Source organism: Tachyglossus aculeatus, chromosome 11 (assembly GCF_015852505.1).
Source record: "Tachyglossus aculeatus isolate mTacAcu1 chromosome 11, mTacAcu1.pri, whole genome shotgun sequence".
NCBI classification, from domain to species: Eukaryota; Metazoa; Chordata; class Mammalia; order Monotremata; family Tachyglossidae; genus Tachyglossus; species Tachyglossus aculeatus.
Genome location: NC_052076.1, coordinates 7,388,753 through 7,403,503, shown reverse-complemented (window position 1 = coordinate 7,403,503; position 14,751 = coordinate 7,388,753). Strand labels below are relative to the sequence as shown.

Sequence of the window (14,751 nt, the reverse complement as noted above, 5' to 3'; positions counted from 1 at the left end):
CCCTACCCATTGAATTTTACAGAACAGCTTAGTGATCGACACTCCCAGGATTAGAAAACAGACGAGGCCCTTCAGTGCCACAAAGGACGAACTGGCTGAATTATCCGAAGCAGAAAGTGAAGGAGATGATAAACCCAAACTCCGTAGGCCTTGTGACCGCTCCAATGGCTATGGAAGAACAGAATGCTTTCGGGTGGAGAAAAACTTACTAGTTTATGGGTAAAATATTCTTTCTTAATGTATAGTTGGAGTCTGTTCAAAATATTTTGAACATCTGTGGTGTTTCATCTGTTTTAGTAGCATCTGAAAGCAGGATAGTCTTAAATTTGCATTTGTAATTTAAGTACAAATATGTAGAATCATTAAAGGTAGCACTATTGCTTGTCCAAATTTTTCATTCAGTACTGCTAGTGGTGAGTCTTGTTATTCCAAAGTTGCATAAAGAATACCCAGTAATATGCCTAAGAAACTGAGGCAGAAACTTCATCTGACACATAAAGGGAGAAGATTCCCAAGGCAAAATGTAACTTGGCATATGGAAAAATTAATGGAGTCTGGGCTTTGAAATGTTTGGGGATTATAAAATATATTTAGTGGCTGCCTCATCTTGATTGAGCTTTACTGTTTTTTTCACAGGAACTTTATGTGGTACTAATGTTTATGTGCTTTTTGATTAGGTGGGGGAGATGGAGAGAGATTTTATCCCATGGCCGCTTCAAAAGGCAACTAAATGAGCAGGACGTAGAAATTATTTGCCGAGCCCTTTTAGCGTATTGCCTCATTCACTACCGAGGAGATGAGAAGATTAAAAGTTTCATCTGGGACCTCATTACCCCAACCGAGGACGGGCAGACGAGGGAGTTGCAGAATCATCTGGGTAAAGACTTTCCTCTTCCTTTAATGATGTTCCCCACCTGATTTTAATAGCAAATTCAGGTTTAACTAGGTCTTTAAGTTTTAGCAAGTTATGTACTTAATAGATTCATTACAAAGTAATAGTTCTTTAACTTGAGCGGAATTTCTCTGTTGTGAACTAAAGTAGCTGAGATGCCCAAAGTGTTTGGGCCAAGATAGAGGCCCCCATTGTTTTTTCATTAGTCAGTCATCAGCCGCAGTATGAAACCCCAACCCCAACCTTGGCAGCACTGCTCTCTCAAGACAGTGAATCCTGGTTTAGACTTGCTCGGACTGGTCGGTATTAGTTTAAACCCATTCCCGTTCCTTCAAGTGGGTTTGTTTTTGAGCTGTTTTCTTTCGAAAATGAACGGACCTTGTTACCCTGGTTCCCACTTTCATTGTGCATGTTCTTTCACTCCGTGGCACTAAAAACGTGGACTTTTCAGATAGTACATATGAAATTGTTCTTCAGCCTGCAGGTCAGAGAATGGGGTGGAGGAAAAGGGGGAAAGGAAAAATGTAAGAAAATGTTTAAGCCAGAAAACGCTCCTGAGTGCAGTGTTTCCTCTAAAGTCCAATACATGCGGTTCTATAACTCGGCTCCGTCATCGAGGAGGCTGTAACGTGACCTGGAGTGAGCTGAAGCCTGGGCCTCCTTCTCTGTTCCTTCTGGTTCTTCCTCCTCCTGTCTTGGCCTTGCCTGTTTGTATGCAAAGCTACCTTGCCAGCCTGCCCTCCAGTTGTCAAAGCCCAGAAGATAAATATAACGCCTTTACTAACAGTCTAGACCTGACTTCAAATTAGTTGACAGTTGGAGGCATCTGAATAATAAGCCCAGGAAACTTTGGCTGCTTGTTTATGTGCTGTAATTTTTAGGAACTCATTATGGGCAGGGAACATTCCTGCTAATTCTCTTGGTATTGTACTCTCCCAAGGGCTTAGTACAGTGCTCTGCAAATAGTAAGCACTCAGTAAATACTCTTGATTGATGATTGATTGCCACTCTTCAAAGGAATTTTTGAGGTAAAAAGATATTCCAGGTAAACTTCAAATAGTCTCTTCATTTGATATTTAAGAATCCTATTCCCTGTACTGAGACTGTGAGCCCCATGTGGAACAGGGACTAGGTCCAACCTGAATATCTTATATCTTCCCTGGTGTTTAATACAGTGCTTGGCCATAGTAAGTGCTTAATAAATGCCATAATAATAATTATAAGACAACAAAAGCACAACATTGAATAAATAATACCAACAATGCAACTTGAAACCAGTGGAGAATGTAGACAAAGCCCTTACTGAAGTATCAGGATCTCTCCTGTTGTTTTCCTCCTTCAGAAAAAGGGATGTCATTAATAAACATGTAATTAGAGCAATGTGCAACCACCCCGGTCTTAATGAATTTACTCCTCTAGGGCAATATGTGATGTGGTTAAGAGAGTTGGTTGTCCTTCGGTTCAGTGCTGCTCCCAGTGAGCCTGTGTCGTTTTGGTGTGAGTGAGAATTTATTGCACACTTGCCAACAGTGCTCATGAAAATACAGTTAGGGCATCTTCTCTGAAAAATACTGACCTTCCAACAGTCCCCCACAACTAAATTGGGTCAGAAAGAGTTAATCTCCATTGAGTATAACTTTTTGGAGGAGATGGTCAAAGAGGTGACCAAATAGTATTGTAGACAGGGCCTGGGCGGTAGTTTTATATGCCTTCCTTGAGGGAGGGGGTCTAATAATAATAATAGTTATTATTGTTATTTATTATTATTATCATATTTGTTAAGCACTTACTCTGTGCCAGGCACTGTACTAAGTGCTGAGGTGGATACCAGCGTATCGGATTGGACGTAGGTCCCTGCTGCACATGGGCTCACAGTCTTAAACCCCATTTTACAGATGAGGTACTGAGGCATAGAGAAGTGAAGTGACTTGCCCAAGGCCACCCAGCAGAGAAGTAGCGGAGCCAAGATTAGAACCCCCCATGACCTGATCTGAGCCCCGTGCTCTATCCACTATGCCGTGCTGCCCGTACTGACTGTTGACTGTATGAACTCTCCCAACACTTAGTGCAGTGTTCTGCACGGAGTAAGCACTCAGTAAATAGTATAGATTGGGCAAAGGCTTGTAGAAACAATCTAAACTCAAAAACGTGCCCCATTTCCCAAGGAATGCAGTAGAGCTCTATATTAGACTCAGATCCCAAGAACGCTTGTGAATTTTGGACAGTAAGATTGTACCCAGTATTCAAAAATCTCCTCAGAGTGTCTTCTTATTGATTTCCCATTTCTTTTTATTTAGGTCTTTCAGCTCCCGTACCGAGGGGTCGAAAAGGGAAGAAAGTGAAGACTCAAGCAAGCACATTTGATATTCATAAAGCAGAATGGCTTCGCAAATACAATCCTGAACATTTACTTCAAGATGAAGGCTATAAAAAACACATAAAGCACCACTGTAATAAGTAGGTAGCACATTCTTAAAGCACTCACAGAAAACCTCTTTGGTTCCAGTGTTTACTTAACCAGGCATAGTTTAGCTTTACCAAGCAATCCACGCTTAAAAGCCATTGGGGTCTTGTGAATGGCCTAGCCTGGTCTGGGGATTGAAGTCTTAGTTTCTGTTGTTTGTTTAGTCTTAAATTTAACTTTATTGCTCTGGACTCAGTTTCTCCATCTATAAAACTTGGACAAGGATTTCCTGCCCCCTAATTAACTACCTTAGCTCAAGTTCTTTGAGGATGCAATTGATATTCTCAGAGAAAAGTGTTTAACAGGTGTGTTAAGACATATAAGACCAATTTTTCTTTTAATTGTTGATCTAAAAACACAGGTATTTCCGTAATATATCCCCATTTAGATAGAAAAATGGATGTAGAAACTCCCCCCAAAATGGGGCTTAAAGCCATGGTTAAATACAGACAACACTTGTACATTTTGGTTCTGTTTTCATTTTTAGGGTTTTGCTTCGAGTGAGGATGCTGTATTATTTAAAACAAGAAGTCATTGGGAACGAGTGTCAGAAAGTATTTGATGGAGTTGATGCAAGGTGAATTAAGAAAATGAATTTTGGGCTGAGATTAAGTAAAAATTTGAATTATTTCCTAATTTTGCTGGCATATTAATGACTGTGGGTTTTGTCTTAAAATCATTTTGCCCAAGTGAAAGTTATTTCTTTTATCAGTATTTACTGTAAGGTCTACCAAGTAAACGTTTAGGGAAAGAGACTTGTGGTTCAGTGATTAGCTCATTTTAGGAAGAGGCAGAAAACCTGGAATCTGTTTTTGGCTCCATGGTGGATTTAGAATGTGACCTGTGTCAGTCAGTATATTTTACTCCTGAGTTTTCACTCTGACTGAGGGCTAGGATTGTCAGGATATCCAGGGCACGGTTGCATTCGTGCGCTGACTATTCCTGGCCCAATCCTTTAACCTTGGTGGGCCTCATTTCCTTTGCTTGTAATTTGGGGGTTATTATGTCTGTCCTTCCCAAAGGAATGAAGAGGACAAATGAAATAATAGCAATTTGAAGAATTTCTATTTGAGATGTTGAATTGATAGGTAGGGTGTTTATTAAGTGTTTCTGTGTGCTGTGTTTCAGGGCATTTCAGGCATGAGGCCTGCAACCACTTGTCAGGTTAAATACACAGAGGGAACCTGGCACTGTTTAAGATTAGTCTACATCACTCAACACATTTCTAGAATTTTCCGGAAAATGGTGTTTTGCTTTGTGACTTTGACATAATTACATGACTTGTTCTTTGATTTTTTTTTTTTCAGCAACATTGACGTTTGGATTCCTGAGCCTGACCATTCTGAGGTCCCTGCTGAATGGTGGGACACCGATGCAGATAAATCACTCCTTATTGGCGTTTTTAAGCATGGTGAGTAAGACGCCCATCTTCCCCTGCGCTCATTGATCTTTCAAAGCCTCTCTCCCTTTTTTTTACACTCCTCCTTTCGTGCTTTATTGATAATGCAGTTGGTTCTTTCAGGTTATGAAAAGTACAATACGATCAGAGCAGATCCGGCACTGTGCTTTTTGGAACGGGTGGGAAAGCCTGATGAGAAAGCAGTTGCCGCCGAACAGAGAGCGAATGACTACATGGATGGGTTTGTACCTTTCCGAATCACCGGACTCTTTTCTCCGTAGAAGCAGGGACCATGTCCATTCCTTAGTGTGTGAACCTCCGTAGACTTGAGGACCATCTCCCTTCCCTTTCCTTCTCTGGGTGAAAATTGGCCATAAGGCAGCATTCCAGCTGAGGGCCAGAAAGACAGGAGAAGACCTGAGGGAATGTGAGATGTGGGAGGACTGGGGAGAGAGAGGTGATCCTGACTGCTTAGTAGCCAACTTTCCCTCCAAGCACTGGTTTTCTCACGGAAAATCAATAGACTAACTTTCAGGTAGAGTTATACTGTTTGAGCCAGCCTATAGCATGTTTGGTACTTAGAAATAATTGCAGTGCTTTGCTGATATTTTTAACAGGGATGTGGAAGATCCAGAATACAAACCAGCCCCGGCTATGTTTAAAGATGATTTAGAGGTATGGAGTTTAAGTGTTAAGTTTCCTACTTCAGGCCATGTGTAGAATATCCATTTTTAACTTTTCTTTGGTCACTACTAATATCTCCTCAGATGTATTTACCTCACCTCAGGAAATCAATTGAGCTGCAAACGATGATGTCTCCATAGGATTAATTTAATACAATCATCATGAAAAAACTCTATTTACTCTTAAAAGTGTGAAACATCAGCATCGGGGAAGAAAAAAATGATTTCACTCTTCATTCTGCTTAGAACTGCTATTTTGATCAGTAGCTAAGTATAAGGAAGGATACAGGAAAATTTTGAAGATTATTGATTTTTACTGGATGAGGGATCAAAAAATTAACTTTTTATAGCTCTTTCCCTTTTTGATTTGGTTAATAAATTTTAAGGACTTTTTTTGACTAATTTTTTTGACCTGATTTTTTAAAATTACCAACAGCAGAGGCACAAATTCACAAAAATGGCAACAGCAATAATACTTTCTCTGAATAATCCAAAGGTCATTCTCATACATCATTTACCATCCCAACATTCCTCTGAAGGCCAAGGGAGGGGAGGTTCTATTCTACAAGTGAAATAACCCTTCTCATATTATAACCAACAAACTCACTAGTAAGAACTAATTGTATGGCAAACAAACAAATGTATTTCATGTGGTGACTTTATCAGTTCCCATAAGTTGTCCTGGAATTTTTAGGAAAATTTGAGTGTTCAATTGAAAAGAGGTTTTCCTTTTGGGTTAATAACTTTACCAGCTAAAGCATGAGGCCTTGATAACTCATCCTTGCCTTAGCTGAGCTAATAAATCTTTAGTTGACTCACCAGACATAAAATTAAATCATTAATATTGTCATTGGTTAAAAAAAATTGAGTATGTGTTTTTGATATTGTTCTGTCATTTAAGAAACTCCCTTTCCTTGCTTTGTCCCTCCTCTGATTTTGAAATATGTAATAACATCTCTATAAAGGAAGTCTTCATTACTATTCCTAAGTAAGGTAACCATCTGCCACTGAATAGGCATGTTTTTTTTCCTTTTCTTTGCGAAGATTTCAAACAAATAGTGTTTTGCTTTAATAATAATGAAATTGATTCCTTCAGAGGTTACCCAAGCAGGAGCCTTCCCCCTGAAAACTCTTCTCTCTTCTTAATGTGTACTCTAAGTTGTGCATTTCGCAGAAATTGATTTTAACTTTAATTTTATTTTTTAAAGGATGATGTGTCATCCCCGGGAGATCTTGTAATAGCAGATGGAGGTAAACATTTTCTACCTGTTTTGAATTGTATTTTAAAATCACAGTATTTTATTACCATAAAACGAATATGGTAAGAAAACCTGAGTGATACCTTGAGTAAATTGTTGGAATTTTTATATGAAAACATTGCATAGAATGGTTGAAGGAGGTTGAATTGATTGGAATGTGAGTGAACATTGTATGTGAGTTGCCAAGTGTCTTACTAGGATTTTTAGTTTGGTTATCAAGACCTCAGTTTTCTGAGAGCACACTTATGTCCACGAGAGATATTGTTCAGGCAGTCCCATATTTCTAATTATAGTCCTGCATGTGGAGTTTGGTGCTGCCTCCTGTGTCTCTGGGTTTTTGTGTCTGCTGACTGAAAGCCATGACACTGTTTGTCCTATTTGCAATTTACTAAAAGCCACTTGAACAGCCATTACTGAAACAGGAAGGATCCTGTATAGTATTGTATCAATAATATTAATCAATATAATTATAATTATTAATAATGGTGATATGTATTGAGCACGTCCTCTGAGCCAAGCTCTGTACTAAGTACTGGGGTAGATACAAGAAAATCAGGTTGGACGTAGTCCCTGTCCCACATGGCACTCACAGTCTAGGGGGTAAGGAGAGCAGGTTTTTAATCCCCATTTTACAGATGAGGAAAATGAGGCACAGAGAAGTTAACTGACCTGCCCAAGGTCACACAGCAGGTAAGTGGCAGAACTGGAATTAGAACGTAGGTCCTCTGACTCGCTCTTTCCACTAGGCCATGCTGCTTCAGGCTCAGAAACAGACCATGTTTCAGTTAAATTAAAATTATTCTAACGGTCTCAATGAAAGATGGGCTCTTTCAGCTTCCCTCTGATTCTCTGTGCCCGATCTCCGCCTGACTCCTCCTCAAAACGTCCCTGGACTGGTCCTCTCCTGATCCTTTCCAGAGCAGATACTCGTTGAGGAGAGACTTTTGTTACGTGTGTGCAGGAGACCCTGATGGCTGACCAATCCTGAATATTGTGGATTCAGTCAGTCATGATCATCATCAATGGTATTTGTTGAGAACTTACCGGGAGCAGAGCACTGTATTAATGGCCTGGGAGAGTGCAATAAAACAGAGTTGGTAGACACATTCCCAGGGGTCTTTACCCTTTCCTGTAATGGGGAGGGAAGTGTGAACTTATTTTAATCCAAAGGATATTGAAAGATAACCTAGGAGTAAAAATTGTGCACAGGAGACCGTAAGGTGGGTCTTCCTTCCTGTTGTATTAAAAATAAAAATGATATTTGTCAAGGTGAGGAGAATTGTGCTACCCAGACCCACTTTGTAGGTAAAGGTGTCCCAATGAAGCCATAGGGAAGTCATGTTTCATTACCTTCCTGTCACCGTCTGCCTAAAATGTTCTGCTTTTGCTTCCTGTTTGTCAGATGGTCAAGTGATGGAAGGAGACAAAATTTATTGGCCTACGCAGTCTGCCCTAACCACCCGTTTGCGCCGCCTCATCACGGCCTATCAGCGAACTAGTAAGAACAGACAAGCCCAGCAGGTCCAGCCAGCTTTCTTGGTGCAGGCCAGTGTGATGCAGCCTCCCTACGAAGAAGCTGTTCTGAACCCTAAAATGGCCGCCAAGATCGAACGACAGCAGAGGTACTCTTTAGTGCCCCTAAATGTTTCCCCTTTTTGTAGGTAAATGGAACAGTTCATTCTGAAGGATCTCAGGGTGCTACATCCTGACAGCCTCAAGAGTACTCAGCTGTCAGATGATCTGCCCAAATAATAGTAATTATAATTGTGGCATTTGTAGAACACTTACTGTGTGCCCAGGCGCTGGGATAATCAGGTTGGACCCAGTCCCTGTCCTTCACGGTGCTCACAGTCCAATTTAACGATCGGTCAGGAGAAGGAAGGTCATGCCCCACAGCCACAAAGGATATTCACTCAACGAGGTTTGCGGGATTAAATCAGTTACTGAATGGGGTTCTCAGTCCTTTTAGGACTCACCCGGAAAGACTTTGCTGCAGTAATAGTAGTAATAGTATTTAGAAAGGGCTTACTTTGTGTAGAGAACTGTACTAAGCTCTGGGAAAGGGTATTCAAATGGGATTCAGACACAGTCCCCATCCCTCGAGGGGCTCAACATGCAATCGAACACAGGCTTCCTGACCAAGACACGGAAAGTAATGTAGTTGAGTCTATATGGAATCGAGTTGATGGAAGAATTCAACCTGCAGTGTTTATTCAGGCAGCTAATGCTCACTGTTGTCATTTGTGGGTGAGTGAAATCATCATCAATGATCTCTTTTGAGCATTTACTGTGTGCCAGAGCACTTTGTAGGTGCATGGGTACAGTATAACAGAGTTGGGTAGACCCATTCCCTGCCCACACTGAGCTTACATTCTAAAGTGGGGGACAGACATCAATATAAATAAATAATCTATGATGTATAATGTATAGATAAGTATGTAAGTGCTGTGGGGTGAATATCAAATGCCTGAAGGTCAAAGCTCCAAGTGCATAGATGACACAGAAGGAAGAGGGAGCAGGGGGAAAAGGGCTTAATTAGGGAAGGCCCGATTAAGGAGGGTGGGATTGTTTGAGGATGAAAAAGTTAAAAAAAATCCTGTCTGCAGACTTTCTAGACATTATTTAATCACTTAGAAATTTGTGAGTTCTTAAGAATGGACTATGCTCTGATTACCAGGGTTGTTGAAAATAACAGGTTGGTTGTGTTCAATCAGCTTGGACCTGTTGTCTGAGTGTGAGTGGTGTTTTTCTTATCTTTGGCTCAAATTAGATGGACACGAAGAGAAGAAGCTGACTTTTATAGAGTCGTGTCTACATTTGGAGTGGTGTTCGACCCTGACAGAGGGCGGTTTGACTGGACAAAATTCAGAGCCATGGCTCGGCTACACAAAAAAACGGACGAGAGTTTGGAGAAATACCTGTATGCGTTTATGTCAATGTGCAGGAGAGTCTGTCGTCTTCCTTCAAAAGAAGGTATGTAGGATCCATTTCTCTGGCCTGTAACAGGCATTAAAAAAGAAATCAAACACCAGAGGTTTAAAATAGATAACGTTTTATGTGTGATTTCACCAAATACAATACGTTAAGTATCTTATCACAGGAGAATGTATTTCTTCCTGGGACCTGATAAAGTCTTTTCCCTGAGGGAAATGTTGAGCCCTTTTCTCCCATTCAGGGCCCCTCCATGCAGCCACAGAGGGCAAACGGGTTGCTCCTTGGGGAGTTGCCACCTCAGCAATCACCCACTTCACTCCTTCCCATCGTGCCTCTTTATACCGCTTTGCAGAAGGGAGTAGAGTAGTGGAAGGCACGGTGACACCAGAATCATTGCAAGCTTTTGTTCACACCTCCAAGTGAAGCTAGGTGCTCTCTTACCAAGCACACAATCTTTTGGGGGTATCTGTGGAGTACCTGCTGTGTACTAGGCATCGTACTAAGCACTTGGGAGAGTACATAAGTAGCAAGATGTAGTCCTTGCCTGGAGGGAGTTTACAGTTAATGGGTGAGACAGACAAATTGTTGATCAAAAAAAAAGTAAGAGCCTAGGGGAAGAGCGAGGGTGCAGGAAGCAGTACAAACACAACAGACAGAAATAACGAAATGAATAGTTGGTTGTAATTACTAAAAATATTAATGAAAATGAACACATGAGTACTGTGCCATCATATTCCACGTCAAACTCCTTAGCAACTAAACAAGTTGTTTAGTGAAGCGACTAAACAAGTGAAGCAGCGTGGCTCAATGGAAAGAGCGCGGGCTTGGGAGTCAGAGGTCATGGGTTCTAATCCCGGCTCTGCCAATTGTCAGCTGTGTGACTTTGGGCAAGTCACTTAACGTCTCTGTGCCTCAGTTACCTCATCTGTAAAATGGGGATTAAGACTTTGAACCCCACATGGGACAACCTGATTACTTTAGCGTTTAGAACAGTGCTTTGCGCACAGTAAGCGCTTAACAAATGCCATCATTATTATTATTAAACAACTTAATATCGTTAAAGCACTCAGCTTGCCCCTTCCTACCTTACCTCACTTATCTCCTACTAGAGCCCAGCCCACACACTTGGTTCCATGCTGCTTTGATCTCAGCTTTCTCACGGCCGACCCCTTTCCCATGTCTTTCCTCTGGCCTGGTACTCCCTCCCCATCCATATCTGCCAGACCACCATTCTCCCTGCCTTCAAAGCCTTACTAAAGTCACATCTCCAAAAGGCCTTCCCCAGTTAAGCCCACTTTTCCCTGACCCTTAAGGCCAAAGGTAAGTAGTTTCTTCTCTAGCGTGCCTGGGATGCTGCTAAAGGACTTCAAGACGGGAAAATGCATTCTCCCTCTCAATCACTTAATTTGGGGTAGGTGTCCTTGCCCGGACTTCAAGACAGCCTACCTCCCCCTCCGTGGGGAGTGAATCAGTTTCAGTGTATGTGAAATTCCATTGGAATGCTTTTTACTACTAGTGTGGTGTAGATCTACCACTGCTCATTTTAACTAAAGTTAAAATAAACTTAGTTAAACTAAAGTTTAACTAAAGTTAAAATGACCCAATAAGCCTAAAGCAGAGGAGGTGAGGAGGAGGTGGTATTTCATTGGTGAGAGCAAGCAAGCTCCCAGGGCCAGTGGGAAGAGGAGGAGAGGCACAGAACCAGGATCAGCAGGGTGACTTTTAGGCCCTGAATTTTCCAGAAACCCTTCCTTACTGTGGGAGCTTGCTCTGGTGCAATGTACATTCCTATATGACAAAAATATGAAAGGAAAACTGGAGAGATTTATCTAATGGGATTGTGGCCAACGGGAATAGGTCCTCAGAGGTTTATGCTGTAATTTCCCTGGGGAGTACAGGGATCCCTGCAACCCTCCACCCTTTCTGCCATCCGTCACCCCTTCTCAAAAAAGCCCTCCAGAATTATTTGTGTTTTCCTGCTGATAATATAATAATAATAATAATAATAATGTTGGTGTTTGTTAAGCACTTACTATGTGCCAAGCACTGTTCTAAGCACTGGGGGGGATACAAGGTAATCGAGGTTGTCCCACGTGGGGCTCACAGTCTTTATCCCGATTTTACAGATGAGAGAATTGTTGCCCAGAGAAGTTAATTAACTTTCCCAAAGTCACACAGCTGACAAGCGGTGGAGCCGGGATTAGAACCCATGACCTCTGACTCCCAAGCCCAGGCTGTTTCCTCTGAGCCACAATCTTCCCTGTGTTTAGTGCATCAAAGGCCAACAAATGTGGTTGGTGTTTGAGATGATCCAACAAGACTGAAAAGGGTTTAAACATTCACTTTGGCCTTTGCCATCTCCTAGAAATTTTGGGTCAACCACCTCCTCGCCTCCAGGGCTACAGTCCCTAGTTGTGTAGTGGATGTTGAAGTGAATAGGTGATTAGTTTCTAAACTCCAGGAAAATGTATGGCTTTCTCAAATCTCGTGCTCCCGGATTGATTTTTAACGCAGAATCCGTGGACCCGAGCATCTTCATCCAGCCGATCACAGAGGAACGTGCTTCTAGGACTTTGTACCGCATCGAGCTCCTCAGGAAAGTCCGGGAACAGGCTCTCCGACACCCACAGCTGTTCGAACACCTAAAGCTCTGCCAGCCGAATCCAGACTTACCCGTCTGGTGGGAATGTGGCCCTCACGACAGGGATTTACTCATCGGAGCTGCTAAACATGGGGTTAGCAGGACAGACTATCACATCCTCCGAGACCCCGAGCTCTCGTACATGACAGCTCAGAGGAACTACAGTCAGAACAAAGTGGCCCATTCGCGGACGTCGACGCCCCTTTTGCAGCAGTATCAGATGGCCCTGGCGGCTTCTCCTCTCACTCCTCAATCTCGGCTGCCGGATACGAAAGGGAATCTGCTTGAGGAGCCGAAAGTTAAAAATGAGACTCTGAAGGAGGAACCCCCGTCTTCTGAAGCGGAATCTCTTTCTTCCGAGGAAACCAGGACAGTAATGAAATCTGAACCATTGAGCCCAAAGAATGGTGTGTGGTCACAGACTCCTGCAGATCAGAAATCTAGTGGGAAAGTTGAAACAGACAGGCGCATGGTTGCAGCAAGGACAGAACCCCTAACTCCAAACCCAGCTTCCAAGAAACAGAGAGTCAGCAAGAGAGGATCAGACTCCAGCTCTGATTCAGACTCTGATTCTGACAGATCATCCTGTTCTTCTAGGTCATCCTCTTCCTCCTCCTCCTCCTCTTCCTCCTCTTGTTCCCACTCTCGATCAGGATCCAGCTCTTCATCCTCCTCATCTTGTTCTTCAGCCTCTTCATCATCATCCTCTTCGTCTTCATCCTCTTCTTCTTCGTCTTCCTCCTCAGAGGAGAGTGACAGTGAGGAAGAGGAAGCACAAAAACGAGGTATGGGGGTAGATTCATACAGCTCTCTGTACAAAAGCCTCAAATGAATGGGAAGATAACCCATTTTATCAGTAAGTGTCGGTCAGAGATGGCTTACGGAGGGTCAAATGCTCTGGTAGCAGATGAACTGCTCTTTTTGCCACGCATGACAACTGTACTGAAAAATATTTTTGCATGAGTACCCAATGGAGAAAGACGGTGGGGTAAATACCTTGTGGTCGGTCTGATTTTTTGCCAGGCATTTCAAGTGCTCAGAGTAATCGTGCTCATGTTCCTTTAAAATCATTGCTCTGGGGTCGGCGCACTGCACTGTGGTTGGCAGGTAGTCTGGAAGGGGAGAAAGGAACCTGGTTTTCCCCTTCCCTCTTTTCCTCTCGCCAAATTGAAATATTTTTTTTTCAGGCACTTTCCCATGGAACTGCCATCCCACCAATCTTCCCTCCCTCCGTTGGCTCCCATTTTGGAACATGTGTATCAAATCTGTTATATTGCGCTCTCTCACGCGCCTAGTACCGTGCTCTGCACACAGCAGACACTCAATAAATATGATTGATTCAATGATTGATTGTCAGGGGACCACCCCCCGCCCCCCGTCTTCTCCACTCCCCAGGACAACAGTGTAGTTTGGCCAAGCCCCAGAGGGTGCTTTTATTAAGAATCCAGAGCACTTCATAATAGCTTTTCATTAACTTGTCTGTAACGTGGGCCTACACAAGCACCTTGGATTCACTGTGCTGTTTCCACATGACTTATTCTGAGGCTGCTGTGGAATCCAAATCCAAAATAGGTTATTTCAAGTTAATGCAAAGATGTTATTGTCATCTGCTTAATGCATTTAATCAAAAGCGGTCCTTGTTCGTTGGCACACTGTGGGGAGTCTGAGCTGTGAAAATATCCCCTTAGGGATAAAATGTTGCTGCTCTGAGGAAAAAATAATTGGGAGACTGAACACACCTTTCTGCATAGTGCCTGGGACAGAGCAAGTTCTGTTCTCCCAAAGGACTATGGTATTCCTGATGGCTGCTTCCCCCACTCACCCAAGCAACCAGGACATTTAGTGAGCAGTGTCAATCTTCCGAGATTTTTCCCAAGCCCCCATGTACTACAAACAGCGTACTGTTTGGATAGCCCATGATTTAACTTTGTGGAGCTCTTATCCCATCTCTGCTCAATCTCCTAGCTGATTTCTCCTCCCTCCCACCCCACTCAACCTGGGTTTCTCCCTTTCCCCATCCCCTGCCATTCACACTGTACAGCGAGTGGAATATGCAGGCCCTCTCCCATTCTTAAACCGGGGCAGCACAAAGATGTGCTCAGTTTCTCAACTAAACAGAGCAGTTCTAAACAGAGCAACTCAATTTCTTCTTCAAATAAGAAAGCTCAGGAAAATACTGCTCTCTGTCTGTGGCTATGTCAAGTCTGTGTCTGTTTCATTCTGTCTTTCTTAGTTTCCTCTCTTTTTCTGTCTCTCTTTTTCCCTTCTCCGCCTCACCACCTCTGACACTTTCTCTTTTTCTCTCATCATATTCAGTAAATTTGTTGAATGTTTGCTGTTGTGCAGATCACTCTCCTGGACCCTTGGGAACACGTAATAAAAGTAAAAGTCTAGGTCCCAGCATTCTAAAAGCTTGCATGCTGTTGGGACTATGTGCATTAGCTGTCTTTCTCTCAGGCAGCTTGTCTGTTTCTCTCTG

At 42.6% G+C, this 14,751-nt stretch overlaps 1 protein-coding gene across 4 annotated transcripts in view; it reads left to right on the top strand.

The window, feature by feature from the left end:
- Positions 1–14,751, top strand: part of CHD9 (chromodomain helicase DNA binding protein 9) — a 202,389-nt gene that overhangs the window by 171,119 nt on the left and 16,519 nt on the right. For all 4 annotated transcript variants that reach the window (XM_038753971.1, XM_038753974.1, XM_038753973.1 and 1 more), the window contains 11 exons: positions 23–219; positions 678–877; positions 3,190–3,349; positions 3,844–3,933; positions 4,664–4,767; positions 4,879–4,996; positions 5,373–5,430; positions 6,647–6,689; positions 8,100–8,319; positions 9,468–9,670; positions 12,146–13,057. In XM_038753971.1, coding sequence (XP_038609899.1) covers positions 23–219; positions 678–877; positions 3,190–3,349; positions 3,844–3,933; positions 4,664–4,767; positions 4,879–4,996; positions 5,373–5,430; positions 6,647–6,689; positions 8,100–8,319; positions 9,468–9,670; positions 12,146–13,057 — 2,305 coding nt within the window. The remainder of the gene's footprint in view (positions 1–22; positions 220–677; positions 878–3,189; positions 3,350–3,843; positions 3,934–4,663; positions 4,768–4,878; positions 4,997–5,372; positions 5,431–6,646; positions 6,690–8,099; positions 8,320–9,467; positions 9,671–12,145; positions 13,058–14,751) is intronic.